The following is a 26706-nucleotide window of genomic DNA, read 5'->3' as shown; positions in this document are numbered from 1 at the left end:
GTTTAGGGTTGGGTAGCGGTGACTAGTCCACCTGGTCGCTTGTAGGGAAAGAATGAAGTGCCAAACAGTACCTGAGAAGACATTTTCGTTTTCCGTTTAGAAAAGATGGATGAAGCTGTACTGCAAAGACAAGTAGGCTTTCATCTTACTGGCGAACCTGATTGGCTAATAAACCACTACTGCGTTGCTCTGCTATTTAGTCCTGATGGAGAACTGCTTAATTAGATTTTTTGTGAAAAGTTGTGCTTTTTAAAGGTGTCTGCCTTTCCAATGTCTCTCGAAGGAAAACATTATAGGCCTCATTGAACACTTTGTGCATCATTTACACGTCACCGTTCGAGGTATTTTCTGCCTACTCTTTTCTAATGTGTTGTAGTTTCTCGTTTATTTTTGTAATATTTTTTAAAAGCTACAACTCTTGCATCGGTTTTAAGACCGGTGAGTAAGTTGTGGCTGGACAGAAGGCTGGTTTTGATAGGTGGCATTGACAGAACACTCCAGTGGGGATCTGCAAGCGCTCAGCCGTAATTCCCAAACAACCCTGTGAGGAGGAAACCCAGACTGCCTGCAGCCAGAGGGCTCATGGGATTTGTAGTCCGGTGAGGCAAGTAGGGCGTGTCCCGGCAGGAAGGACGGCGGCTGGGTCTCATTAAAAGGTGTGAACGCTCTGTTTTTCCTTCAGCAGGTGACGGCATAGTTATCGTGCAGCCCATCCCCAGCCCCGCCCCCGAAAACCCGGGCGAGACCCTCCCGGAGTCCAAATGACTCGTAAGCCCCGCCTACTTTAAACGCGGTTACGTCTGCACGGACCCAGCACGCCTGCGTCGCTCATTCGTACGCCGTGCCCCCCCCCCCCCCACCCACCCCCCCCCACCACGTCGCATTTTGTGCTTCTGCTGCATGCCTGGTGGTTCATTCATCTGTCACCCAGCGCACTAACCATTTGGGGGGGGAGCAGGGGGGCGCTTCTGTCCTGCACGTGCCACTGCTGCCTGTCTTGTGGCCCGTGTTGTCTGTGGATGTCCTCCTTGTTCAGGTGCCTGCATGTGTGCCGCATGGTAAACCTGCTCCAGGTCCTCTTACCGGCAAGCCGAGAGAGACCGCAGTGCCACGCCCGTGTTGGGGAGCGTCAGGAAACCCAGACTGCCTGCAGCCAGAGGGCCGGGGCTTATGGGATTTGTAGGCAGCAGAGGGAGCGCAGACCTCTCTCTGTTTGAGCTGAATAATTGGGAGTGAGATTTAAGGGGGGCCTACAGAAGAGGGCATGCTGGTAAAAAAAAAAAAAAAAAAAGACTGCTGTTGTAGGGGAAAGGGGAAAAGTGTTGTTTTTGGAGAGGGGGGATGAGTCCAGGTGTTTGCTTATGGGAGAGGGCTGGGGAGGGGAGAAGCCCTTTCACCCCTAAGCGAGGGTGAACGACCGCAGGTTCGAGGCCCCCGGCCGGTCGCAGCCGGTTTGGGGGTCGTCCCGCGCGGTCGTCGGCAGCGTCACCGCCCGAATTAATCCGCCCGACGCGGCAGCGTGGCGTAGTCCCTCCCGCAAAACGGGATTTTATTCTGCGATTATCCCCCGTGTGTCAGGTGCCCGTTCCGTAGTTCACAGAGAACAGGGGCCGGGATTTGAGCGTCATTCACAAACGCGAGTTCCAGGACCGTCTTCACAAATACAGCTTGGAGAGTTTCGTGCTTTCCGAAATCGGCAAATTATTTGTGAAAGAGGAAGGGGGGACAAAAATGAAACCTTGCGTCTAATTTTAAGCCGAAGCCAAGGACGTATTGATTGAAGCTGAAGCCGGGCTGTGGTCAGCTGACTCCTCCCTGCGGTGCAGAAGCAGACCGCTGGTCTCGGCTGCTTTCGGAGTTCCTGCCTGGATGAAATGAGATGTGAGGCCTCCTTGTCCCGGGACGTCTGTCAGGCCTCGTCACACCTCCTCGGTACTGCATGAGGTTCACGTAGCCCACAGGCCCATCTCCTGCACAATCGCTTAATAATCTGTGGAGTCAAAAAAGGAAAGGAACAAACTGTTTCATCTTTGCATGTGTGTTTGTGTTTGTATGTATACGTCCGCACATGTGCACTTGTTTCGTGTGTGTGTGTGTTTGTGTGTGCGTGTGTGCTTGTGTGTGTGTGCGTGTGTCTGTGTGCCTGTGTGCGTGTGTGCCTGTGTGTGCCTGTGTGTGTGTGTGTGTGTGCGTGTGTCTGTGTGCGTCTGTGTGCGTGTGTGCTTGTGTGTGTGTGCGTGCGTGTGTGTGTGTTTGTGTGCGTGTGTGCGTGTGTGTGTGTGTGTGTGCTTGTGCCTGCGTTTGTGTGTGTGTGTGTGTGTGTGTGCCTGTGTTTGTCTGTGTGTGTGTGTGTGTGTGCGCGTGTGTGTGTGTGTGTGTTTGATTGTGCCTGTGTGTGTGTGTGTGTGTGCGTGTGTCTGTGTGTGTGTGTGATTGTGCCTGTGTGTGTGTGTGTGTGCGTGTGTCTGTGTGTGTGCGCACGCACATTACTTGTTTAAAATGGCGCTCTCTTCTTTCACTCCCTGCTCTGCATGGCTTTCTGTGCAAAGGACACAAGTAACCAGGTGGAAGAGGTGCATCATGGGAAGGGAGGTAGGTTCTGTTCCGTGGTGCCCGGGCCGAGGGTGGCACAGAGCCGCTTGGCAGCGCATCTCTTCCTGCGTAGCGCCACGCTCATTTCCTCCCGCCCCCCGCGTGCCAGGCCTGCCAGGCCCTGCTGGTCATGTGACCGCGGCGCGACCTGTACCGCTGCAGAGAGCGGAGAGCCGCCCGTCTCCTCTGCGGGGCCCCCTCACGGGTCTGACCTGTGCTTTCAGAAAGCTAATCCGCCATTGGCTGAGGCACGTGACTGGATGTGCATCCGTTTGCATGCGGAACGCTGGGATTTACACTGCAGTGCTGCCTTTGTGATCTGCTTCTCGTCTGCTTCGCTTCACTTCTGATGGCGTCGTAGAAACCGGATCCTGAGAGAACTGGATTTTTAAAAAAGTTTAGAAGTAGATTTAGATGTGCTGCATAGAACATTGAGTGAAGGTATGTAGGCCTGCATATTCTAGCTTGATGTGCCTCAGCAGAAAGGTCTGTTTCGTCTTATCTTCATGCAAACTCACGGCATCTGCAGATAAACTGCACTTACTGTGTAATAAAAAAGAGAACCATGGCTACAATAAAAGGCCATAAAAATCAGTCATTTGACTGTTTCCCAGACTATCTCTCCTCCTCTAACTCCTCTGTTCTCCCCCCCGCCCACCCCCACAGGTCCAAACGTCCCCATAGTGATCCAGCCGCATTCCACAGCCAGCACCTCGGACCCCGCCCACTAACCGGCCAGCCAGCCAATCCACGAGCCCCGGCAGCGCGGTGGACATTGAAACCCCTGGACACACCCCCGTGGCCACGCGTCATCAGCGCGTGGGCCAATAGCAGCGCTCCCTTCCCACCCCCACGCCCACCCTACTCCAATCATCAGCGATGTGGTTCGTTTTTATTTGTGAATGAAGAGCTCTTGTGCCAGTCCTGGTTTTGTAAACGGGGGAGGGGGGTTAATGCCACAGTTTCCTTCACCCCCCCCCACCCCCCGGGACTCTGTCTCGATGCAGTGATCTCACCAGCGGACCAACGCAGCTGCCAGATGGACCAGTGTCTGCCCTGCTCGGGGGATGGCGGCGTGGGGGCGGGGTCTATCTCTAGGCCCCGCCCCAGGTCCCTCCCCCATGCGGAACCTTGATCAGCGGGTGTGAAGACTCCTCATGTGCATGTGTTTAATATTCTGCATGCAACTGCTGTACAGAATCAGCCCTCATCCTGTCATTTGCACACACACACACACACACACACACACACACACACACACACAGTGACCTCTGGACTCTTGGAGTGGCAGGAGTTCCCAGTTTCAGCCTGCTGATTACCCCACCAGTGGACTTGAGTTCAAGGGGAAGGAGTAGAGTCATGGCCGCTTGTCCCCCACCCGCCTCAGTTGGGGGGGGGGTTCGGTTAACCGGCCCCCCATTTAGCCATGTAGCTCCAGTAAAACAATCCAGGGAACTGACAGGATACAGTCAGCTTCGTAACGCAAGTCTGCTAACCAGCAGCTCTGCTTGCATCTCTAAAGCATCTTGAACCACACTGTTATTTCCCTTTCTCACAGAAGCCAAGTTTAGTGTTCACCCCATATTCAGTGGATATTCCCTTCTTAAACGCTGATTTGGTGGAGGCCAAACATGGCTGTGTTCTGTCACAGGTCTTTAAAGTGGCAGATAGTACATTAGATATTATGTAGTAATATTTTTTAAGGAGGGGCGTGACCACCGCGCCCATGTGTGGGCGTGACCTGAGAATAGCGGCATGCGGATGGCGGGTGTAGACGGCACGCCCAGCCTTCTTGCGCTGCAATACCACACACCAACCACCCCACCCCCCTCCCCCCACACACACGGCATGTCTGTGCTGACTGAGGGTTTTAGACCTAAGCCACATGAGTCTCGTGGCACGGACCGGCGCCCTCGCCTGGCCGACCCACAACTCCCAAAAAGGTCTCCCATCATCCCGTGCCCCAGCCAACGCCCCATCCCGCCCCCGCCCCCGCCCCCATGTCCGTTCCCCTGGCTGAGGGCAGATGTGCTGTCCCGAGCCGAATGGAACCGCACTCTCCTCTGTGCCACTTCTGCCACCAGAGAACAAAACCATGATATCGTGGCTGAAATTTTACTTCAAAAAAAATAATAATTTCATTTTTTGAAGATGATTGAATTTGATTTAAAATGGTGTTAAAATTCTATTGGCTTTGCAGCGCGCAGTGGGGGCGGTGCTACGATCTGTGGTCGTAGCTGAGGTGTGTCGCAGTGCGACCAAACTTGAGTACAGCCGGCTAAGCCCCCAGCTTAACGCATCTGCTCAGATTTTTTCTTTTTTTTTTTTAAATGCCAAGGCTAATGCCAAGTCCCCCCCCCCCCCCCCCCCCCCCCCCCCCCCCCTTAACCCTCTACTGCACGGCGGCCTGTAGAGAATAGAACCTTGCGGGCCGCGCTGTCGCCGTGGGATACGGTCACCGTCATGTGACCGTTGTGTGGTGCGCTAATTGTTGTGGTGGATTTGGAAGGTGTGATGTCCTTGTAACGCTGTTAGCCGTTTCAATCCTCACCAAACGATAAAAACGTAAAATAAGGGGGAGGGGTCTTTTTTTTTTTTTAACCATCATGCTATGGCATGCCCCCGTTTGCCAAGAGACTGCAGTCACCATGCAGCAATGCGCCATGCAGCAATGCACCATGCGGCTAATGCAGTAATGGAGATTTAACTGCAGGCGCAGTAAATGCACTGTAAAGGGAGGCGGCTTTTGAAAGTTTTACCATTTTTTACGATCGTTCGCTTTTATGGAATCTTCCTTTAAGTTAAGACTCGCAGGATTTATCAATGCCATTTTATTATTTCAAGAATGTAAAGGAATGTTGTCACTTCTGAAGCTAATGGGTCCCATATTTCAGTTTTTATGACACGAACAATCGTCTGAAGTGCGTGCCGAATGCATGTGTAACGATCGGGCAGTGAACCTTCGGATAAACAACCCGCTCCCTTTGTACAGGAAACCATAGCAACTGTAAATAATCCTGCCCCCTGATGTTCCTTCACTCATCGAATGAAGGACGACAACATCGGGGAGGCTGGAAAAATCACAAATCATGTGCAATCATGCAAATGTTTCATGAATCCATTTCAATGTGCATTTTTTTAACAAAAAATTGTGTATGTAACTTAATGATCTGGGGTTATTTTCTTTCTCAAATGGCTGCAGCGCGTGATTGGGCAGTTTTAAAAAAAAAATCACTGGCCGTGGCCAAACCTAGAGGCCCTGATAGTGGCTCCAGTGCTTAGAGCCAAACGGGGCAGTGAAATTGCTTTTTTGGTAGCTGCCCACTCTTTGACCATGCCGGGGGGGGGGGGGGGTTAGGGGATCAGTCTGCACTCTCAACCCCTCATTCCTGGAGGGTGCAGAGCCGCACGGGACGACTCCCCGCAGACGCTTTCAGATTTCCTTTTTTATTTCCATTTTATTTTTGTTCTCGTTCTGAACGGTTCCTGATGAAACGTGTTCTGTAAATGTGTATTTATATCATTGTTGAATCTCGATGAATAAAAAGAATTTGAGGGGGGTTTTATAACAAAAGGTGGATTGTCCTCGCTTATTGTGTTTGAGGGAAATCTTTGCCCACAGAGACAATCTTGGTGTTAAATCAACTCTCAAATTTTATATGGAATTTTTGTACTACTTTAAACACTGTACTCTATGACAAACTGGCTAGGTTCATTTTACTCTTAACAGCTGTGCACCCTGTGTTACAAGGGCTGGGGGCGGGGAAATGTGGGAACTGCCCCTGGGGTATTTTGTACCTGCCCCCCTGCAGTCCACCGCTGTGTTCGGCACCTGCTCCGGAAGGACTGACCCGTTCACCAGTCGAGTGGCAGCCGCACCACCCGTCTGTTTCAGGAAGTGTGTTCTGGCCCCTCCCACACTCACGTAAACCACACCCCTTCCTGTCAGTCAGCTGTGGGGGCATGTTTGTGTTTGTATTAATACTAGTCTTGTCGAAGCACCCAATGAATGTTTATTAATCTTGTTGAAGCGTCTAAAACACAACCCTGCTTCGGCAGCTTTGACAGGTCTGTTTACATGAGGGCCGCCCAGCCCTGTTCCTGGAGATCTACCGTCCTGTAGGTTTTTCCACTCCAACCCAAACAAAGCCACACCTCGTTCAACTGCTGCAGCTCTTGTCGAGCTGCTAATTAGAGTGAGGAGTGCCAAAATTAGGGTTGTACTGCAAACCTTACAGGATGGTAGATCTCCAGGAACTGGGTTGGGCAGCCCTGGTTCACAGGAATTGTGAGTTTTGTCGTGGAAACGCCACACGGACTTCCAAGCCGAGGGGCAGTTATAGTCTGGCTAGGATGAGCAGTATGCCACAGGGCGACGGTATGAATGGAGGTGAATCAGAGGCTGACTGCTGGCTTACTCCATGTCCTATAAATGTGTCCTTAAGCTGATTACCAGCTCAGCTCTGCTCTGCCCTGCTCCCTCTGCTGACGCTCTGCAGTTACCTCGTCACTCCTTCCTATGGAGAGCCGGGAAGGAGGTAGTGCTTCCGGGTCACACTGAGGTCGTGGAGAACAGCTGTGGCCCCCCCCTCCCCTGTGGTTTTTTCCAGCTGCTGTAGCACAGGGGGGAAAAAAGCATATTACAATTACATAACAAACACCTGCTCAGGAAATAAGGTTTTTTAGATTTAAATTAAGAATTTTTTTTTTTTAAACCTGAAAAAGGTCTGTTGAAGAATTAATAGAACATGGTTTACTAAGAGGTTCAGTCACGCGCGGTGATTGGCACTTAGAGACGCAGCGGGAGGCCGTTTCTGAACGGTAATGCGAAGTATTACCGCGACGCGGCATTTGGCGCCTGCTCGTCCAGTACCCCCCCCCCCTCGGCATTCTGTGGTACGCGGGGCCTGGGCCTTCCCCCGCCAAATGTTCCGTACCCCTCCCTGCCAGTCAAAAGGTCTGTGGTGTTTACGGAGATAAAAATGGACCGTGGAATTTCACTTCCTTAATCACCCTCCCCCCTGTACACACACACACACACACACACACAGACACACACACTCACACACAGACACACACACACACACACACAAACGCAACGCACACACACACACACACACTCGCACACACACACACGTGCACACGCAACACACACACACACACACACACACACAGACCAGCATAGTTACTCTTGGGTGCAATCACAGTGCTTAGAGGGGAGAGAGGTTTGGACAGTAACCCTACCCAGAACAAACTGTGGCTAAAATTATCACGGGGGCGTTTAATCAGCCCTGCAGGGGGGCGGGGGGGCGGGGCCGGAGAGAGGGGAGAAGGGCAGGCGAGTCGGGGGGCAGCGGGGAGCTGGGTCAGGTCGGTCACTCGAGCGGTTTCCTGACGAGCGGGAGCGGTCCACGGCCGGCTGGGATGAACTTTGCGCTGGGATTCAAACCGTTGCTGGGGGAGACCAACGCCATGGACAGCCTGGAGAAGCAGCTCATCTGTCCCATCTGCCTGGAGATGTTCACCAAGCCCGTGGTCATCCTGCCCTGCCAGCACAACCTGTGCAGGAAGTGCGCCAACGACGTCTTCCAGGTAGGGCCGCTATCCCATCAGCCCCCGTCCTGCTCAACACAAAGGGGGGTCGAGGGGGGGTCGGGTGCAGTTCTCCTATCTGAGGTGCCAAACAAACTGTGCTGTGACTTGCCACTTAAGGCAGCAGGATGCTTTGAATTGGCACTTGTACTAACAGGAGTCCTTGTTTTAGGCCCAGTTCAGTGTTACCACTGTTTTGGTAAGACTAATTCTAACAGGATAAGACCTTGTTTTAATGAAGCAGATTTATACTCGGGGGAACTAAAGAGTAACAAAAGGACAATCTTAACTTGCCAACTCGAATTTTTTGAAAGTCCGATTGGCTTATCAGGGAAATTGTTTTGGTGAGGCTGATTTGAGCAGGGGAGGTGATTTTAATGTGACCTCTGTTCAGGTGAATGGGGAAATCCAGTGTTTTCCTGCGGCCGGTTTTAACAGGGAAATAACTCAGAAGTTGATCATAAAAGGGGAACTTTGAGTCGCAGTAAAGGTAATGTTACGAGGGGAACTGTGAGTTGCAGTAAGGCAAATGTTACGAGGGGAACTAACTCTGTAGTTTAGTAATATTGCCTTTAACGGGGGAGCTCGGTGTTTTAAACGGCAGGGGGTTGAGGAAAGCTGAGCTTGATCTCTCGGTCCCGTCCCCAGAGAGCGGGGATAAAACGAGGCCTGGCTCACCGGCTCCAGGGGCGACGGAGAATAGAAGCGACCTCAGAGCAGCTGTCTCCGCCGCGGCGGCTTATTAGGAACCCGACAAGAGCTCGCTGCGAACTTAGCCGAAGTTTGTTTTACGATAAAGAGCGGATTGAATTTAAGCGACGTAACGTTTGATGTTTATAGAGATTGTAATCGCCGAAAACGAACTGGGATCCTCGAGCATTTGAGTCATCGCTGTCGAGTGGCGAGCCGGTGGAATCATCCTTAATGTCAGTCAGAAAATAACACCAGGGCCTTTTCGGGGTCGTTCTTCCTCTCTGTCTCGAGACTCGTACAATAGATGCTGGTGCTACAAAGTCCGTTGTAGCCAAGGTGACAGCCCAGGGACAGCTGTGAGGGTTGGAAACGAGATGTGACTGAATGGCTGACCATCCTCTCTGTTTTCTTTTTTTAATTATATCATATTCACCTGGGTCCTGTGTCCAAATGTTATTGCTATAAAAGCAACTGACTCATTATAAAAAGGATTATAATTAAATTATTATTATTAATAATAATAATAATAATAATAATAATAATAATAATAATAATAAAGCAATAAATCCTAAAAAAGCTGCTGCCTTTCACATCGGTCAGCATTCTGAAATGTATCTACCAGTGGCTAAAAATGCCTTGTCTCTCTAAATGGGTGCAAAATCAACTCTCATAGTAATATCAGTTATAAGCCCTGTATGACTTCTACCAGTTCAGTGGGGGTGAAAATGAGAGATTTCAACCCAATGTTAAAATGTACCAGTTCAGCCTTGGCTGTCGGTGACACTGATGACAGCTCACTTGCAGAGGTGGAACTGTAGAAGCCGTGCTTGCTAAAGGTTCTGAAGTCCTGTCGTACCGTCAGTTAGCACCTCCTCAGTGCGCAGCTCAAGCGAAACCATTATCAGCTGTAAACTCCCTGCGCGTCTGCTTAAAAAAAATGACGTGTTAAAGTATCACTTGACTGTTTCGTCACTTACTTCCACGGGCAAGTGGCGGTCTAGCACTGACCGATTGGAAATGGAAAGTTTCCACTTCAGTGAAAAACGATTCCTCCCTCGGGGGCCAGAAGGCCTCGCCCGTCAGCTGTCACTGACAGGAAATGGAATATACCGAAAATATTTTCACATGAAACATGATCAATAAACTGCGAAACCACACAATATACGGGCAACTATGCAGTTATTGCCACCATCACATAATGCAGTGTGTGTGCGCGTGTGTGTGAGTGTGCGTGTGTGCGTGCGCGCAGTGCTATGAATTGTACTGTATTTATCATTATATTTTTGTTAGAAATTACACATATTTACAATGTACTGCAGTGCATTAATTACCATAAATGGTCACTGAATGGCTCCACTGTGCCAGCCCTCTGAAATCTGGTGCATGTGCTGACCTCTTCCCACCCCCGCGCCCACCCCCACCCCGGCCCAGGCCTCCAACCCGCTGTGGCAGTCGCGGGGCTCCACGTCCGTGTCCACCGGGGGGCGCTTCCGCTGCCCGTCCTGCCGGCACGAGGTGGTCCTGGACCGCCATGGCGTGTACGGCCTGCAGAGGAACCTGCTGGTGGAGAACATCATCGACCTCTACAAGCAGGAGTCCGCCAGGTCAGCCTCTTTATCATCACTGTCAACCTCTGTTTCACCAGAAAGTCTCTTAAAACCCATTTAAGCCCACGGGCAACTGAAGTTGCCGAAGTCTCTATCGGTCCTTCTCCATCTGTCAGTATTTTTTAGATGGCTATAGATGCTTATGTAAGAAATCTCTGGGAGAAATCTGGGTTTTAATGGGTTACGATGGAAACCTCTCCCTTAATTTCACCTGTGAGGCTAGAGATAGAAAACTATTTCTGTGCCATAACAAATGTATGCTCATTCATAAATGCCATCGCTGAGACTGATGTCAAGAGTTCTGTAACAATTCACAATCAGTTTGGCTGCTACATAAACCATGAAGTGTCAGATCGCGGATCTCGCCGCTGTAATAATGCGACGCGTTGCGCTGAAGCCGTCGCAGCGTCACGTAAACAAACTCGTGTCCGAGTCCAACATGGCCGGTTCTTTCCTGTCCCTAAATATAGCCAGAACACTTTATCTGTGCAGCAGAGAACACTAAATCACTGGCCTGCTTATGACACGCTCGCGTACCTGGAGCTAATGGGTGCGTGATATTTGATTATGACCACAGTTTTCCAACCCCCACCCCCCACCCCCCCGGAATCACATTCAGTCAAGTCCATTGCAGGTATACCAGAGAGAGGCCATTTCACCAAGCCTTCAATGAAAAGGTCAATTTTAAAATCAACTGTAAATGGGTTGGATAGGTACTGGAGTTGTAAAATTACTCGGAGCATCTTAAAATACACTTGGCACCCTTTCAGTGCTTCACAGCGTTAATAAATACCTTGCTGAAAATACATCTGCAGTGTCCAACGTGGGAACTGACCCTGCTACCTTTGGGTTACAAACCCAGTTCTCTAACCATTACATTTTTTACATAATGTCCAGACTTAGGGTTATGGTTTAGTAAGCTGATCCTGTCACATTTCTGGCTGGTTCCTAAAGGCATATTGTATTCAGAGCCTGCTGGATATGCAGCAGTTGCATCTTTAGCATTAATCCAGACTATAACTTGTGGAGGATGCTATTTTGCACCATTTGGTATATCTAGCGAAAAACATCCTCCAGGGGCTTTAATGACGCGTGTTAAATGGTTGGTGTTGAATTTCTGTGGACATGGCGAGTTGGAAGCTAATGAGATGTGCCCCAGCCATCTGATACGATCTAATGTCATTTCCTGCATATAGTCCTATATACGTGTTCTGCTCTCAAGTCTCCTGTAGATGGCGCTCTTTTACTACCTTGTGGCCGGGTTTTCAGAAACTTCACTAAAGGACTTCTTGCTATATTCTCGCTGGATGTTCATCTCACGTAGTAAAATGAAAAGAGGTTTAATGTTTGATATGATTTAAGATATGTGTTATTTTCCTTTTTTAAATTTTTTACTTTTATACATTTTACAGATTGCTTGTTTTTTTTTTTTTACACAATAATACAATATGAAATATTTGGTCACATGGCCTAAGTTGAAGCTCTGTGAAGCTGAAGAAACACGGCCATGCTGTTCAGTTTCACTCCCAGGCCTGAGGCTGTCCTCAGGGGCGTTTGATTGCTGTACACTTGATCGTATATTTAGGCTAAAAACGCTTGATTACGTGTTTGTGACGGACTTTCAGTCCGCGGTTCACAGAATTCATTTTTTTTTTTTGCATTTAAGGTCAGCACATGCATATAACACAAGCCACAGTGTGACACTGGGGAGAGCCATCACTCTGATGCCCGTTTGCGGAGGTTAAAGACGACCTGCTCGAAGCGCCCGATTAACTCGCTGATTGAAACGGCCCGTTGATAAGCGCGTTTGTCTTTAACCCCCCTGCCCTCTCAATTCCCCCCGGGAAGGCCCATCCACCCGAAGTCGGAGCAGCAGCAGCTGATGTGCGAGGAGCACGGCGAGGAGAAGATCAACATCTACTGCCTGACCTGCGAGACGCCCACCTGCTCCATGTGCAAAGTGTTCGGCGCGCACAAGGACTGCGAGGTCGCGCCTCTGCAGAACGTCTACAAACGACAGAAGGTAGGCCTACGCGGCGAGGCGAGGGGAGTCCCTATGACACAGAGCGTATTTTAAATAAAAAGGGAAATACGCTGCAGTTGTCACGTTTGCTACAACGGAAGGGGCTTCATTTCAACTGTGCTTTAATTGCAATAAACCTTTTACGTTCACCCCAGTTTTTTTATTGACCGAAGTGATCGTTTGACATTTGGTCTGGTGGAAATACTGCCACCTGCTGGGGGAAACGATCAAGAACAAGTAATTGCACATTTGTACATTTTCTCCTTGATGTGCTCGATATGGAGACCCACAGTAGAAGACAGTATAAATTGTGTTCAGTTGGCATATTTTTTTTACCTGGCATAAAATATAACGTTAAGAACAATAAGGCGAAATGCGAAAATGATAAGCAGTACCTTTACCGGGAGTGAGGTCATCATCATGCTCATCGTCGAGCTCTTCCAGATCGTCGTGTCCAAGCTTGCGGTATGCTAATGTGTTCTTAGTAATGGGAGAAGATGGTGTCAGTGCTATTTACGGAGTGGGTGGCGTGGCGGACGGTCTGTGGGCTACGGCAGGGGAAACGCTGTAGCTCTCGCTGTCCGATGGGTTCCAAGTGCTGGCAGCCGCCCTGGCCTTCCTGCAGCCCTTTTTCACGCCAGGGTCACATCTCTTCCCCCGTCCTCTGGCACGCGGCGGCGGTGGCGGCGGCGCTAACCTGGCACGCCGTCTCTGGCCGGGTACCACCACCTCCCCCCATCCCCACCCAATACCCCCCCCCCCCCCCCCACCCTCCCCGGAGAGGGTCCGCTTCCTGTTTCGGCCTCTAAATCCGACAGTCATACTGCCAGTTTGCGTTTTTGCCTCGGGTCTGAAGCGGCGCTGCGGGTATTTTTATTTGGACGCCGGTCGGACGCAAGCAAAACGAAGGTCGCGGCGTAAAGACGCCATCAATTATTTTATTTTATTTGACTTTATTTCCCTGCCCGCCAAAAGATTCAGCATTTATTTCCCCGGGTGTTGCCGTAAGATGAGATCCTGCCATGCGGGGGTTATTCAAACAGTTCTTAAATTAATACGCGCATCTTTTTTTAATTTATTTTTTCCTCCACGGATGAGTGACTCACTCGTAACAAAGGAATTTGATTCAGGTGGTGGCTCCGGTCTCCGCGCGGATCCCGTTGCGTTGGACACTGCGGGGACTGCCTCTCGGCTTCCTAAGTGAAACAGTGACTAATATCATTAGCATCTCCCGTAATCAGCAGCTAAGTGCTGGGCGAACACCATATGTTATTTTATTACGAGTAACATCATCCTGACTGAAGGTCACCCTCCACCGACGGGGGACCCTTTTTTTGGACGAACAATAGCGGAGTTAGCCAGTCATACGCATATTAATAACCCAGTGAAGCTTTAACTCTGTGTTCGCTTACAGTCTTCTCATTGCTCTTATGCTCTTCCAAGCGCGAAGTATCGTTTTATAATTATATGGTTACAATTATGGGCACATATCAGTGCAGTGTTGAAATGGGGTCTGTATCGATCTTTCTAAAAGACACTGATGTAGAAACCGCCTTTGGAGCTTAAGATCTAAAGGAAGGTGAGACAGAGGACGATTCATGTGCTCTGAGGGAAAAACTCCAGGATAGGATATAGAGCTGTTGGCCAATCCCACCACTGTAATGTCCTAAGTGGATTTAGGGAGGCGCTCACCAGACTGTGCAGTTACCGTACTGGAGGACTGTGCAGCTGCCAGTGGAAGAGCCTGATGGATGCAGGTCAAAGGCACTCAAGCAATCATTAACCAATCAGCAATCATTACATTAACCAGTCAGCAATCATTAATGGCTCCTGATGATTGGGGAAACTGCTGACTGATAATGAGGTCGGTTGTGTGTTGTTCTTGCTTGACTTCTGAGCCACAATTGCATTGCCGCAATTATAGCGCAATCCAGGATACAGTAGCTTAAGAGGGGAAAAAAAGTCATTGTTTCTGTGGTAATTGTTCTCATGTTACGATGTAAAATACCTCCGGACTCAATATCCGACTCAAGACTCCGGCTCAATATCCTGTTTGTGTCCTCACAGAGAAGTGGCATTAACAAGGGATTGTTTGTACAACCGATTCTTCTCCCGAAATTCTGGGCCTGTTGTGTTGTGTTGTATTGGGTTGTGTTATAGAGAATGGCTGAGAGACCTGTGGCCCGTCATTGTCTTAGTGATGTTGTGTTTCAGATAGTGAGTGATTGCGTAGCCTCTCTCTGTCTTTCTGTGCCTTATTGAGTTGTGTCCTACCAAGAGATCTGGCTTCACTGGGTTTGCAGTTGTGTTGGGCGAGTTGATGAATGATCGGTGTATTCTCTTACTGTTCCTGTGTTTGTGTTGTGTTGCGTTGCGCTGAGTGGTGGTGTTTTACCTCTGCCTCTGTATTGTGATTCAGACAGAGCTGAGTGACGGGATAGCCATGCTGGTGGCGGGCAATGACAGAATCCAGGCTCTCATTTCCCAGCTGGAGGAAATCTGCAGGACTATTGAGGTGAGAAGAACGAGACATCTCTTAGCTCCTAGACCCAAGTCATCACCTGTTACAGCAGGGCTGCCCAGCCCTGTGCCTGGAGATCTACTGTCAAGTCAAGTCAAGTCAAGGTTCGACTGTAGGTTTTCATTTCATCCATAATTTGGCACACCTGATTCTACTAATTAGCAGCTCAAGGAGATCTCTAGCTGGTGAATGAGGTGGCTCTTTTAGGGTTAGGGTGAAAACCCACAGGACTGTAGATCTCCAGGAGCACAGTCGGATAGCCCTGTGTAACAGTATACTTCACTTATGCCGTTGATCTAAGCTTCTACACGGTAATTACCTAATTATCTGACGGACTTATATTTTTTCCCAGTGGAGCAGCTAATAAACCAGTGTGGTAATGCCCTGTTTTGTTGGACCCGTTATCTAAAAAAGAATAATAATAATGGGTGGAGCTCCCGATGCGCGGGTGCTTTCAGTATGTGTGAAGCCTTCTGACTGCGCGGCTGCAGGAGAACGGGCGGCGGCAGAAGCAGCACCTGTGCGACAAGTTCGACACGCTCATCGCCATCCTGGAGGAGCGCAAGAAGGACCTGGTGCAGTGCATCGGGCGCGAGCAGGACCAGAAGCTGGGCCACGTCCGCTCCCTCATCCGTCGCCACGGCGATCACCTGGAGGGGGCCGTCAAGCTGGTGGAGGCCGCCATCCACTCCATGGAGGAGCCGCAGATGGCCGTCTTCCTGCAGGTACGGAACCCTGTACTGGACCCGCACATGCTCAGTGATGCACCGGAGATAGATGTCACTAAACCAATGTACGGTATGTAAAAAGTCAATCTGCTGCATTTCTTTAGTTGCACCCGTTATATATGACTTTAGGCCTCATATTATACTGGGAGGGTGCACCCAAAGGCTCTGGTAAATGGGTTTACAAGTATGAGCAGTGGTGGAGGCTATGAAAATGGCTGTCCTTAATTAGCACGTTTTCGCCATCGGCGATCTTGGGTTGAAATCCATAGTGTGGAAGCGGCTCTTGAGCTTTGTTATCACATGCTGCAGTTGCGTAATTAGCAGAGAGCTCATGAATGAGCGAATAGACTGAATACGCTGCCTTTACCAGGAGCGTCATGGCTACCCGGACATTCCGTCGTCACGCACACGGCAGTCAAAGGGCTGATTGGCGCATCTTCTCATCAGAATACTGTAGTGTAAGTGTTCTGGAAGCCTGGTGCTGGGGTGACACATTGATTTGTAGCCACCCCACCCCCTCGCTGTTGACACTCCAGTTTGTGTCCCTTGACTCCACCCCCGAAACCCCCCCCCCCTCCCCAGCTATCAATACTCATTCTGGAGCAGCGCCAGCACACATGAAAGTCTGCCTCCTCACACCACCACCTCTTAAACCTCTGGAAGCGGGAAATGGATTGTACGAACACACACTGTTCCGCACACTACCCCAGTAAAGCCGACCGACTGACTGAAGGGTCTTGAATTTCGTTTTTACGCCCCTGGGGCGTTAACGGGAGCCGCCGGCGGGTGATTTACCGCGCGGCAGTGCGTTTATGTAGCGGGCGTAGATCTCGCTCGCTCCTGCGGCCTTGTGCTGAACGACTGACTGAGAAAAACAGAGAATAAAAGACTGAGACGATCAAGGCTCACGCCTCCAAACTAAAATTACATCCATGGAAAACACTAACCTCAGTCCAAACATTTCAAATGAGGACAAACACTATTACTCCACTCTTCTAAGTAATGGTATAGAAATACTACTACTATTCTGTTTACCAAATCTTTACCCAAAAGGATATATTTTTTTTAAAAAGCAGATTATCAATTTGCTGAGAGTTTGAGTCGTGTTTTCTCATTGTTTTCTGTTATTTCTGCCATCCGCAGAGTTCCAAGGAGGTGTTTGAGAAGTAAGAAAGACGTTGCATTGCTGTGATGTTTTCCTGCATTAATTCTGCTGTTGTGGGCATGCTTTGATAACACATTCAGTGTCCCCTCATTTGTTTATATGCCATGTTGTTGTGTTTTGTGTGTGTTATTTCCATGTGATTTATTTTGCTTATAAATTACTTACAGTAGCGATATTTGGACCATGACATCGCTTTACTGTTTAGTTTTACGCAACAGTTCATCCATAAAGTGAACAATTTGAAATGTATTTAACCTGACTATCGTTGAACTCAGAGTTTACTTGCCGTTTTAGTTGTGTGGGAGCTGGCTGCCGTTTTGCTGTGCTTTGCCTGTTTTGTCTGCGGCCTAACGAGGCGCTCGCCCGCGGAGGCGCCTGGGGGAGTGGCTAACCCGAACCTGCATGGCGACTGTCCGGAACGCGCGCAGAGGCTCGCCCGCCGCCCGTCATCGTCCGTCTCTTTTTATCTGTCCGAGCTCCAGCCATGACATCACCGCTCTGCCCTTGACAGGATCACGGACACCGCCAAGGCCTCCAACATCGAGCGGACGGAGCACGGCTACGAGAGCATGGACCACTTCATCATCAACACCGACGACGTGGCCGACATGCTGCGAACCATCGACTTCCAGCCGGGTAAGGTCACCCGGCCTCTGACCCGTTTCCAAAAAACCTGCAAACACCGGTGACGTCGGCTCGACCGGCAACTACTCTCACAGTTTTTAATGACCTCTTTTTTTTCCCCTCCATTTGCTGAGCTGTTTCTGACACTGCTGGGCTGTGTGCTGCTGCAGGTTGCCAGGGGGAGGAGGGGGAGGAGGGCTCCACGCCAGAGGATGGGGCTGAAGATCTGGCGGCCCAACCCAGCACAGAAGGGGAGTCTGCGAGACATTAGTCCGCCTGGCTCTTCTCCAGGTCAGTGTTCCTCCCAGGTACCCAAGTATGACATCATGGCGAACTGTGGAGCCATTCGATCAGGGAGACCATTAATGCCACTGATTGGCCACTGATTTAACTCACCTGGTGTGTCAGGTTTAAATCAGTACTGATCAGAGGTGAAGAATGAAAACCAGCAGTACTACTGATCTGGGGGCCAGATTTGAATACGCCTGCGTTATATTCTGTTCCATTGAACTGTTGCCACTATTCCACTGCTTGGAGGGTATGGTTTATTTTATTTCTAAATCTCAAGGGTGTAGGCTATCTTATTCCTAAGTCTTAGGGGTGTGGGTGATCTTATTCATAAATCTAGGGGGTGAGGGTGATCTTATTCCTGAATTAATCCGCTTATTTTGGTGACAAAGGAGTTTTTCTCCTGCTGAGTGATTTAGCAAGCTCTCCATGCCTTTTCCCTTGATTTCCCAGATTGTTTTTGATGATGCAGAGTTTCTTCTCTCTTTTGTACCGAAGTGAGTCCACACACTAATGGTGCACTGCTGTAGTTTAAGCCAATCATGGGGCCTTTAGGGATGCCCACGGGTCTGGTTTAGCCTGTGGTTCTGAAAATCTTTGCTGCTGTTGTAGAATTTTACTTTAAGGGCACATTTATTTCTTCTTTTTTATTCATTCTGCACAGCACTTTCCAAATGCTCGCCCCAGCAGGCAATTTTGTCAGTGCGTAATTTTAATTTTTTTTACATGTATATAGTCATTTTCCTCCATCCCCTGTGGAGACGTCCTAAAAACGAGCCCACCTGATGGCGTCACTGTTCTCGTAGCGTTAAGGCCACGCCCCTCTTATGTCCTGCAGCTAGAAGCTCCCGCCCGTCTTTCGCCATCTTCGGCTAAGTATAGTTTTTGCTGACTTTGAAACATTTAGCAATGCCATTAAGTTTATGAACCTGGTGTTTTCCGTTTCATAAGACGTGGAATTGCTGGCGCACCCCCTCCCAAGGAACCCGTTTCCGAGGAGAGTGACCGTGGCATTTTAGTCTGCCCGTGATCAATCGCATCTTCCCTCTTCACGAAATGCAATGACCTCTTATATCAGAAAGCCAGTCTTGTAAGGCTGTTGCTAAGGGTGTTGCAGCTGATCAATGGTGGGGAGAGATACAGAGGGGAACGCATACTCGTTTCCATTGGAGCTTATCAAAGGCTGCTGCCACTTCACATTAATGTCATGGTGGTTGGTGAGGGCGGAGCCAAGTGATGATGTCATCACTTCCATTGTAAATACAGGGATTTTTTTTCTTTCTTTTTGGCAGGTATTGTCATGTTTGTTTTGCCTCATTTAACCCCCTACCCCACTTGGACCCAGGAAGGTCTTTGATGGTCTCTTGTGGTTCAGCGATGTGTCATCTCCCTGCCCAAAATTTATTTGGAAAATTTATTTGCCTTTAGATACATTATAGATGTTTTTTTTTTTTTTTTTTAATCAAGGGCACAAATAAGGAGCAATCTAAGGCAATGCCAATTTTACTTACAGAACTGTGAGTAATCTATAAGTATCTTTAATACAGAAGATCAAATGTAGCCTTGGTCATACGGGATGTAGTTTTCAGATGCCATTTATGGAATCCTGTGGGCAAAAAAACCTTGGCAAACAGTTGAACATTAAGTAATAAAGTCAGTAATGTGTGTGACAGGTCGACCCTGGCCCAGGTTGCGTTTCAGCTGATACACAGTGTCTGAGGTGGCATCTCCTCTCGCTTCAAAGGTCAACAGCCACAGTAAATCATGAGACGCCAGCAGGTCGCCGATCTATTCGTTCACTGCTGGTGGCGTTCAAAACCCGTACGCAACCGCCACGCTGCGGTGCCAGCCCGCACTGCTCCCGCAATGCACCCTGGGAAGTCCCGGAGTCCCTTCCAACTCCGATGAAACAAGACTCCGCCCCCGTTCCTCATCAACAGCAGCGTTGGGATGCGGCTCCGACACCCCTCATTAGTTAATAACCACTTCTCACCGCGCGCGTTCTCCCGGTTTATGATCGGCGGGGATATATGGCTCTCAGACCGGGACCTGCTGTTCGGAGGCGCTGACCTTGTCGCCGCCGCTGTCGACCCCGTGATTGATTGATGGGGGCGCGCGCGGCCGGGGGGAGTGACGAGGCCGAGATTAAATGTTATTGATGGGGGAAACTCTGGCGGGGATGATAAAGCTCTGCCGCTGGACGTCCGCCTGGTCAGGGGCAGAGCCAAAAGTGAGAGTTCTCTGACTGTGAATGGAGATAGATCACCGGCGGGGGGCTGGTGTCCGGGCCTGTTTGATGCGCACGGTTTCTCGAAACAAGCAAGTGCATCGGTGATTTGTTTTTCTTTCTTTCCACCCATCCCCTTAGGGAGAGTTAGGCGGTAAGATGGCTGTACCGTTGCGTCACGCCTCGGCGTCGCCACTCTCAATAATGATTGAAGGCCAGGAATCTCTCTGTGCGCATGCAAATGAGGGACTGTATTATTACTGTTTGCGTTTAGTCTCAGAGGCCAATATCATTACAGTTATTCTCAGTGGCAGTTGGGTTTTAAAATGGCAACCATTTGTCTGGGGCAAAAACTAGGCGATTTATGTAACTGAAAAAAGAAACTGTTCCTGTTCCTTAACAAGAAGATTGGTTCAACATCCGTGCAATGAAGAGGACACAATTACAGCCTCCTCCCTTGCGTGTTCACGTCTTTTCGCTGAACTTTAAAAATAGACCCGGTCCGTCAGGAAATGGAGACAATACCGACTGTTTCAGATTTCTGAGTGTAATTCACGTTTATTGTTTTTTTTTTGTTTGTTTTTTTTTGTAGGTCATTTTCACTGAAGGAATGAAGAGGGACTTGCAAAGGAGGTTTGACATAATCCCATAAGCACAACCAGATGTTCGATACACAGCTTTCACCATCTACCTGTCATATGTTTATACTCTGTTCGCATGTGTGACAGCACCACAGGGAGACTTACAAAAAAAAAAAATACACAGTGGGTGGGCTAAATCCCAGCTTGACCACCTTGCAAAAAAACTCCCTTGTTCTATTTCCTTTATGAAAAAAAATGTAATCCCATCATTTACAAATATTGAATGTAATATAGTTTCGGCTTGAGTGACGCATGCTGTGTGGTAATCAGGTTACTTGGTGTGTTATGTTGTTGTTTCTCCGCTTGTTATTTTGAATGTCGTTGCAATTCACAGGCGTTAGTTTACACATTGGTTTTTCCACAGAGATGAATCGTATCTTGGTTGATGTTGATGAAAAGCAGGTGTGCGTTGCTGGTGAGGACAGAGTACAGGGCATGTCTGAGTTTGCCTGTGACACCAAAGAGCTCTCAAATACCGTATGTGAAAATGTGTAAAAGGTTTGTTGAGAGGTGATGGGGTTAGGCTAATATAATGGGGTTTCTCTCCAAGACCGAGCTTGCTTATATCTGTACAGAACAGTAAAACCTCCGAGTAGTTCTACAGATAGCATAAGAAAATATCACAGTACTCTCCAGTAGTCATACCCTTAACCCTGATTGAAGAAAGCTTATACACTTGCCCTCCAAGCAGAAGTTGCATATAATATAAGGGAGAGAAAAATAAGCAGGTTGCTGAGAGAGTTTGAGCTATACACTGAATGATGAACCTAATGATCAGCCTAATTTGAATTATTGTTGGGCAATCCATTATGTAATTTCAGTTTCTTTCATTTTGTCATTTTGTATTTTTTAGAAATAAATTTTCATACCATTACGTTATTTTGTTTTGGTCTTATTTCTAATAACATATTTGCTAGTTAGTCACCTTTCTAGTTTTACTTGATTTTCAGTAAAGATCTAAAAACCCTGTACTGTTTGAGATATACCACACTGTAAGCCTTTTCACGATGACCCGCCAGTTTGAAGGAGCTTGCTTAATTATACCAATCAATAATTCCCCTGAGTTGAATATTAAGCTGTGCTGCCAAATGCTATTACTGTACTCTCATCATTCATGAATGAATAGCCTACTGTTGATTGAACAGTAAAGGACAGCCGTGACTGGACCGCAGCGAGAAGGCGCCAATAAATTGTGCACTTCAAATCAGTGTTTTCAAAAGGCACTTTATCGATGATTGCACATAAGCTACAGAACTGTCTCTCGCTGTTTATTTCTATTTATTTCGCGATCGTAAACAAACATCACATTGTTTTCCTTGATGTGCCATAATTACTTAATTCATTACTGTACTCAAACTTAAGATTCTAACAAAGTCGATACTTTCCAGATATTTTTATTACAAACTATAAACTGCAAAAGAGCGTTTTAGAGTTAAACCATACCATATGACCGGTATAACGATTCCGCAGTAGGCTACACGTAAGGTGTTCTTCTGTTTTTTAATAAGCATGCCGTGTAAAGACTTTTGTACAGTTCATTGGATTGAATGGGAGAACAATATTTTAGGGGACGCTGAAAACACAAATTCCTTTGAGAAAAATATTCTGTCTGGTCCAACCAGATAACTGTAGGCACTACTAGATCAGTCGGTCGCTCTAACGACAGAGCTATTTCACAGGGAGAAGATTGTGATAGGCTGAAAAAACGTACCAAGATCTAGGAGGCGACCAGTGGTAATGTGCAGGTGTTGCTTTGTTGATCATTACAGTAGCTTGTGTGAGGGAAATGAAGCTTTCTCAGTTTCTAAGAAATCCTGTAGAATCTTACAAATCTCTTTCTTTTTTCTCTTGTTCGTTATTAACAAAGCTTGGCTATTTCAGAGAGTGATACCCTTATCAGTTGGCTATTGTTTTGGACGTTCAGGGAAAGGAAAACACGAAGTGATTATTGAAATGATGCAACACAGACAAGACAGCATTTCTTAGACCAGATTAACATTATTCGTTCTACATATAGCCTACAACGGGGGATAATTATTTTTAAAGTCACATGCTGTGAGAAAATAGATGCCCAGACAAGTTGTCAGATTTCTATTTTTCAAATCATTTCGCCGAAACAGAAGTAGCTAATGTATTGACAAAATCGACAAATTAGACAGTTACCTCAACTTCCAAATACTTTAACACTGGAAGAAACCCTGTACAAATGCAGATGTAAGTAAAATATACTGGCAAGAAAAATGTCTATGTTCACAACATGGACTATGCTTGAAAGAACGATGATGCGATGATGTCCATAAGGCAGACTGTACAAGAGGTGAAGCAAATTAAACCATTATCACCGTGGCGTTATTAGTAGCCTAAATCACCAACTGAAGAGCCTCTAAAATGAATGGCGCCAACAATATAAATATTTTGTTTTAATAAGATGCCTATGTTTCATTAGGAAATTATTTTGCACGCCATTCAAACGATTGATTCAACATCACTTGTTTATAAATGGGCTAATTAAGGTATACTGGTCAGCCACAGATATTCGAATTCCAAATATAGACCTATTGGAAATCACACTCTTGGATTAATTGAGGTGGAGCAAAATACTGAAGTCCCTTTCTTTATGTTCAAGGTTCGTAAATGTTTCTTTGAGACTTGTTTCCTCGTTGCACGTGTCCACCATGAGCAAAAGAAGAGGGAGTCTTGGGCGGTGTACGTCGAACCATTTTCACGTTCACTGGAGCCTTCGACAAACAGTGTTACTTCCTTTTGAGTGAAATACCTTTTTTGTGGAATGGTAGTTAGCAAGAGTTTGAATAAGAGGAAAGGTAAAACTATTTCATGGATCAAGGAGTGCCAAGGGTATTCGTTTGTTTTTGAAAACCTGTTGTTTTTCTGTCGTGTCAATGGTAAAGATCATTTGCCAACTTCATCTAGATACTTGCGGTTTAGTTCCGCTTGTTCTTTCTGACTTTCGATCCTCGCCATTTCTATCATATTTCTCAGCAGGTGGAAAGTGAGATCAATGGAGATTGGCGGGTCATCGTTCCTCTTGGAAAGCTCCGCGAAGTCTTCCAGACTGTTGCCTTCGTCCAGCGACCGCTCCTCTTCTGTGAGCGGCAAACTGCGCGCCAGGTGACCGAGCTCCTTTGTAGTGAGTGGCGTCATAACCTGGAGGTTGTCTAAAGGAAACTGCAGGAGACCCTTCTGGAATCTTGGATTTCTTTGCAAATACCTAAGAATCTTTTCTCCTATGAGGTATGAAACGGCGTTGTCGCCCGCTTTCAACAAGACCTCGTCCATTTGGGTTTTGTAACCGTGCCCATCGAATCTGCTGAGGTCCCTTGGTCGACAGGCGCTCGGGGGGATGTGAGAAGTCAGAAGTACTGTGGCTATCAGCAGGACCAGCGGAACGGGCTTCATAATGGATAGGCGCAAATCGTGGGGTCCTGTGGTGAAGACATGCATACAATGTAATAAAATAACGAAATGTTACTCTGGTTTTACCTGATAAACTGCATCACATGCTAAATGTTCCACTGCGTGTAAGTAGATATGAATTGTAATTATCTAACATTAAACAAATGTTAATAAAACCTATCGCAAAACTTTGCGCAAAAATTTGAAAATTTGAAAATGCCTTTGCGATTACAACAGTGCAGCATGTAAATCTGTAATCCATTAGTTTCAATGTAAAGGACCAAATCATATTTTTACGTAACATCCCATAGAACAACTTTACTAAAATTCCGCAAACAGGTAGAAATCCAGTCTTATGGAAATCTTATCAGCATAATGCGTTGCTTCACTGTATCTAATCCATTGCCGTGAAATGAATACATTTTCAGTTTTAGCCAGGATTATCTTATGTTTATTATCATCCATTAGGCTACAGTATAAGAAATTAAACGATAGCTACCAAAAGTAGATGCTTTACGGAAGGATTAGCCTCCAGTTCTGTTTTCAGTCGCTTTCTGGTGCTGTTTAATAGTTTTCACCAAGCGCATTTTGAAAATACAACGGAAACAAAGGAAAAAAGCAACTTACCTGTTCTTCTGAAGCTTGGAAAGTTTTATACAGGTTAGAAAAGTGGTACTCAAGACCTTGGTCCGAAAAGTCCTGCTTGGATGAGATTGGAATGGAACGCTTCTTGACGAATGTTTATATGCATCCAAGACTGCTCCATTGACGTCAGTGGAAGTGCATAAACTGCTTGTAAATTAGACGACTCCGATGGAACTACAGGCAAGAGTGCGAGGAACATCAGATGATGCTCTCGCAAACCCTGTCAGAACGAGACATCTAAAAGCAGGTCATTTTTCGATCTTTTTTTCCCCCCCTCAAGGTAGACGTAAGATAGCCTACCTCATTTCACCTCGGTCCGATTTTTTCCTGAGGGTCGTAGTGTGTATCGCATTTGTACAGGATCACCGTAAATTCTGCCCAGCACTTCTAGAAGGACGACGAGATGCAATGTAGACAGCGAATCCTAATGCAGTGCGATCTGGAAACATACTCCTTAACAGCTCAACAGTAGACAGTTAGGCTTAAACTTCGAATTGCTGTCTGTGAATGGATCTTTCCAAGTGGATTCACGAGTGAATGTGCGAGTAGGCTATGCTTGAATCAGAACCACAGTCTCTCCAACACTTTCTGGGGGCATCTACGTAAAGAGAACAGCACCTCTTAGCAATATCGAAAGGTGGCATGACTGATGTCGTGCTGCCCTTCCGCATGGCCGAACATCTCTGGCAGAGATCGGAGTAAATGTGTAGAACAGCCCCGCAGGCTCCCGCGAGCCGGACACATGCATACCGAGAGACCTGTCCATGGTCCTGAAAAGGGCTTGGCGCTTGTTCAGATGTCGGAGAGGATGAATTCGCTTCATTTAGCTACAAAGGAAAAGCACATCTTTGAATAATAATAATAATGAAGACAGGAAACTACTCTTAAAACCTTTCTTTTTAGCCAAAATTACATTTAATCTGCGTACAAATTCATTGGGGACAGTGCACTAATTGCTCTGAAGTCACACCATATCAAAGTGTAGATTTATTGAACAGGTATTTGAATAGTAATTTAGGATCTTTCCATTTTGCTATATAAGTTTCATGGACATACCTTTAAACAATGAATTTAAGCCTATTTCCATTGCTAATAAAACCATATACTTAATCCAAGAACATGTTGGCAATTCATCTTCAGGCTCCAAAGGGGCTTTGAAAGTGAGTATTTCAGATGTGGAGTACAGTAGACTCAAAGTGTAAACATAATAGGAAATTCCCTTTCAATTCAGACATTTAACCTGAAATACTGAACACAAACGTGCATGTGGGCTTGTGTTTTCCAATTTTGACTAAGCTTTAATTAACATTTTGATGATATATAGAAAACAATATTCATGATAATTGTTTGTATTTCACTTTGTTTTGATAATACTCTGTCAGACTACAGTTGTTTGGAGAATATGGATAGATGTTACATGTGTGATTTTCATTTTAAATAATTGTTTAAAGCTAAAGAGCTCAGAAATATATATTGTCTGTAAATATTGTTAGAAACACTTTACACTATTTTTAATCCTGCCACTACTGCACCATTATCAAACAAAACACCATTCTCCTTTGGCTGCTCTTACCATGGCCATCCTTCCAGAACTTGAACTTCTTTGCCCATCTCTAAATCCTCTGTACTCATAAACAATGCGATGTGATACTGTTCAAATCTGGCATTTTAATATTTTGGTAGCATCAGAGATAACCCAATCTATTCAGGGAAAACTTTGAGTATTTGTTTGTCAAATGTCATAATAACCTTTAATTTTTTAACAAGAAACAAATGCATCATGGACATTGACTCATGCTCATATTCACAAGTTGTATGACAAACAACCATGAACTGACCCAAGGAAAACTGACTCATTACATGTTTTGTAGATATTACATCAGCAGGGATTAAATTAACTGAGTACACATTAACATGGTGTTACTGCTATAAATTTTATATTTTCC

General features: G+C 47.1%; 3 protein-coding genes across 9 annotated transcripts in view; 2 read left to right on the top strand and 1 right to left on the bottom strand.

The window, feature by feature from the left end:
• Window positions 1-4729, top strand: part of dnajc5ga (DnaJ (Hsp40) homolog, subfamily C, member 5 gamma a) — a 15708-nt gene extending 10979 nt beyond the window's left edge. For 2 of the 6 annotated variants that reach the window (XM_035422802.1, XM_035422803.1), the window contains exons 5-6: window positions 683-768; window positions 3259-4729. In XM_035422802.1, the coding sequence (XP_035278693.1) occupies window positions 683-765 (83 nt within the window). In that variant the 3' untranslated portion in view covers window positions 766-768; window positions 3259-4729. Of the gene's footprint in view, window positions 1-682; window positions 769-2549; window positions 2593-3258 lie in introns of all 6 variants that reach the window. The other 4 variants (XM_035422806.1, XM_035422804.1, XM_035422805.1 and 1 more) reach the window with 4 other exon arrangements.
• Window positions 4730-7931: 3202 nt separating this feature from the next.
• Window positions 7932-21580, top strand: trim54 (tripartite motif containing 54). Of its 2 annotated transcripts, XM_035421022.1 has the most exons (9): window positions 7932-8184; window positions 10309-10481; window positions 12333-12507; window positions 14927-15022; window positions 15520-15753; window positions 16900-16922; window positions 17433-17557; window positions 17716-17836; window positions 20653-21575. In XM_035421022.1, exons 1-8 carry the CDS (start codon window positions 8017-8019, stop codon window positions 17814-17816), a joined length of 1095 nt encoding a protein of 364 aa, XP_035276913.1. In that variant the 5' UTR covers window positions 7932-8016; the 3' UTR covers window positions 17817-17836; window positions 20653-21575. The 2 variants fall into 2 exon arrangements, 1 of the variants encoding a protein (XP_035276913.1); XR_004765626.1 differs by lacking the exon at window positions 16900-16922 and having other exon boundaries at window positions 20653-21580.
• On the bottom strand, window positions 20637-25503 carry uts1 (urotensin 1). Its single transcript, XM_035421024.1, has 2 exons — window positions 24743-25503; window positions 20637-24144 (listed from the first exon to the last, which is right to left on the bottom strand). The coding sequence occupies exon 2, from the start codon at window positions 24116-24118 to the stop codon at window positions 23612-23614; it is 507 nt and encodes a 168-aa protein (XP_035276915.1). The 5' UTR covers window positions 24119-24144; window positions 24743-25503; the 3' UTR covers window positions 20637-23611.
• Window positions 25504-26706: the final 1203 nt, after the last annotated feature.

This window comes from Anguilla anguilla, chromosome 6 (genome assembly GCF_013347855.1).
Source record: "Anguilla anguilla isolate fAngAng1 chromosome 6, fAngAng1.pri, whole genome shotgun sequence".
Lineage (NCBI taxonomy): Eukaryota > Metazoa > Chordata > Actinopteri > Anguilliformes > Anguillidae > Anguilla > Anguilla anguilla.
Note: the sequence above shows the minus strand (reverse complement) of the source record. Positions and strands in the feature narration are given on the sequence as shown.

What these genes read in the sequence shown, in the direction of transcription:
- uts1 (XM_035421024.1), bottom strand. Translation starts at nt 24,118, where the DNA reads ATGAAGCCCGTTCCGCTGGTCCTGCTGATAGCCACAGTACTTCTGACT.
- trim54 (XM_035421022.1), top strand. Translation starts at nt 8,017, where the DNA reads ATGAACTTTGCGCTGGGATTCAAACCGTTGCTGGGGGAGACCAACGCC. An exon ending in TACAAGCAGGAGTCCGCCAG is followed by an intron (nt 10,482 to 12,332) that starts GTCAGCCTCTTT and finishes CCCCCCGGGAAG; the next exon opens with GCCCATCCACCCGAAGTCGG. An exon ending in AAATCTGCAGGACTATTGAG is followed by an intron (nt 15,023 to 15,519) that starts GTGAGAAGAACG and finishes GCGCGGCTGCAG; the next exon opens with GAGAACGGGCGGCGGCAGAA.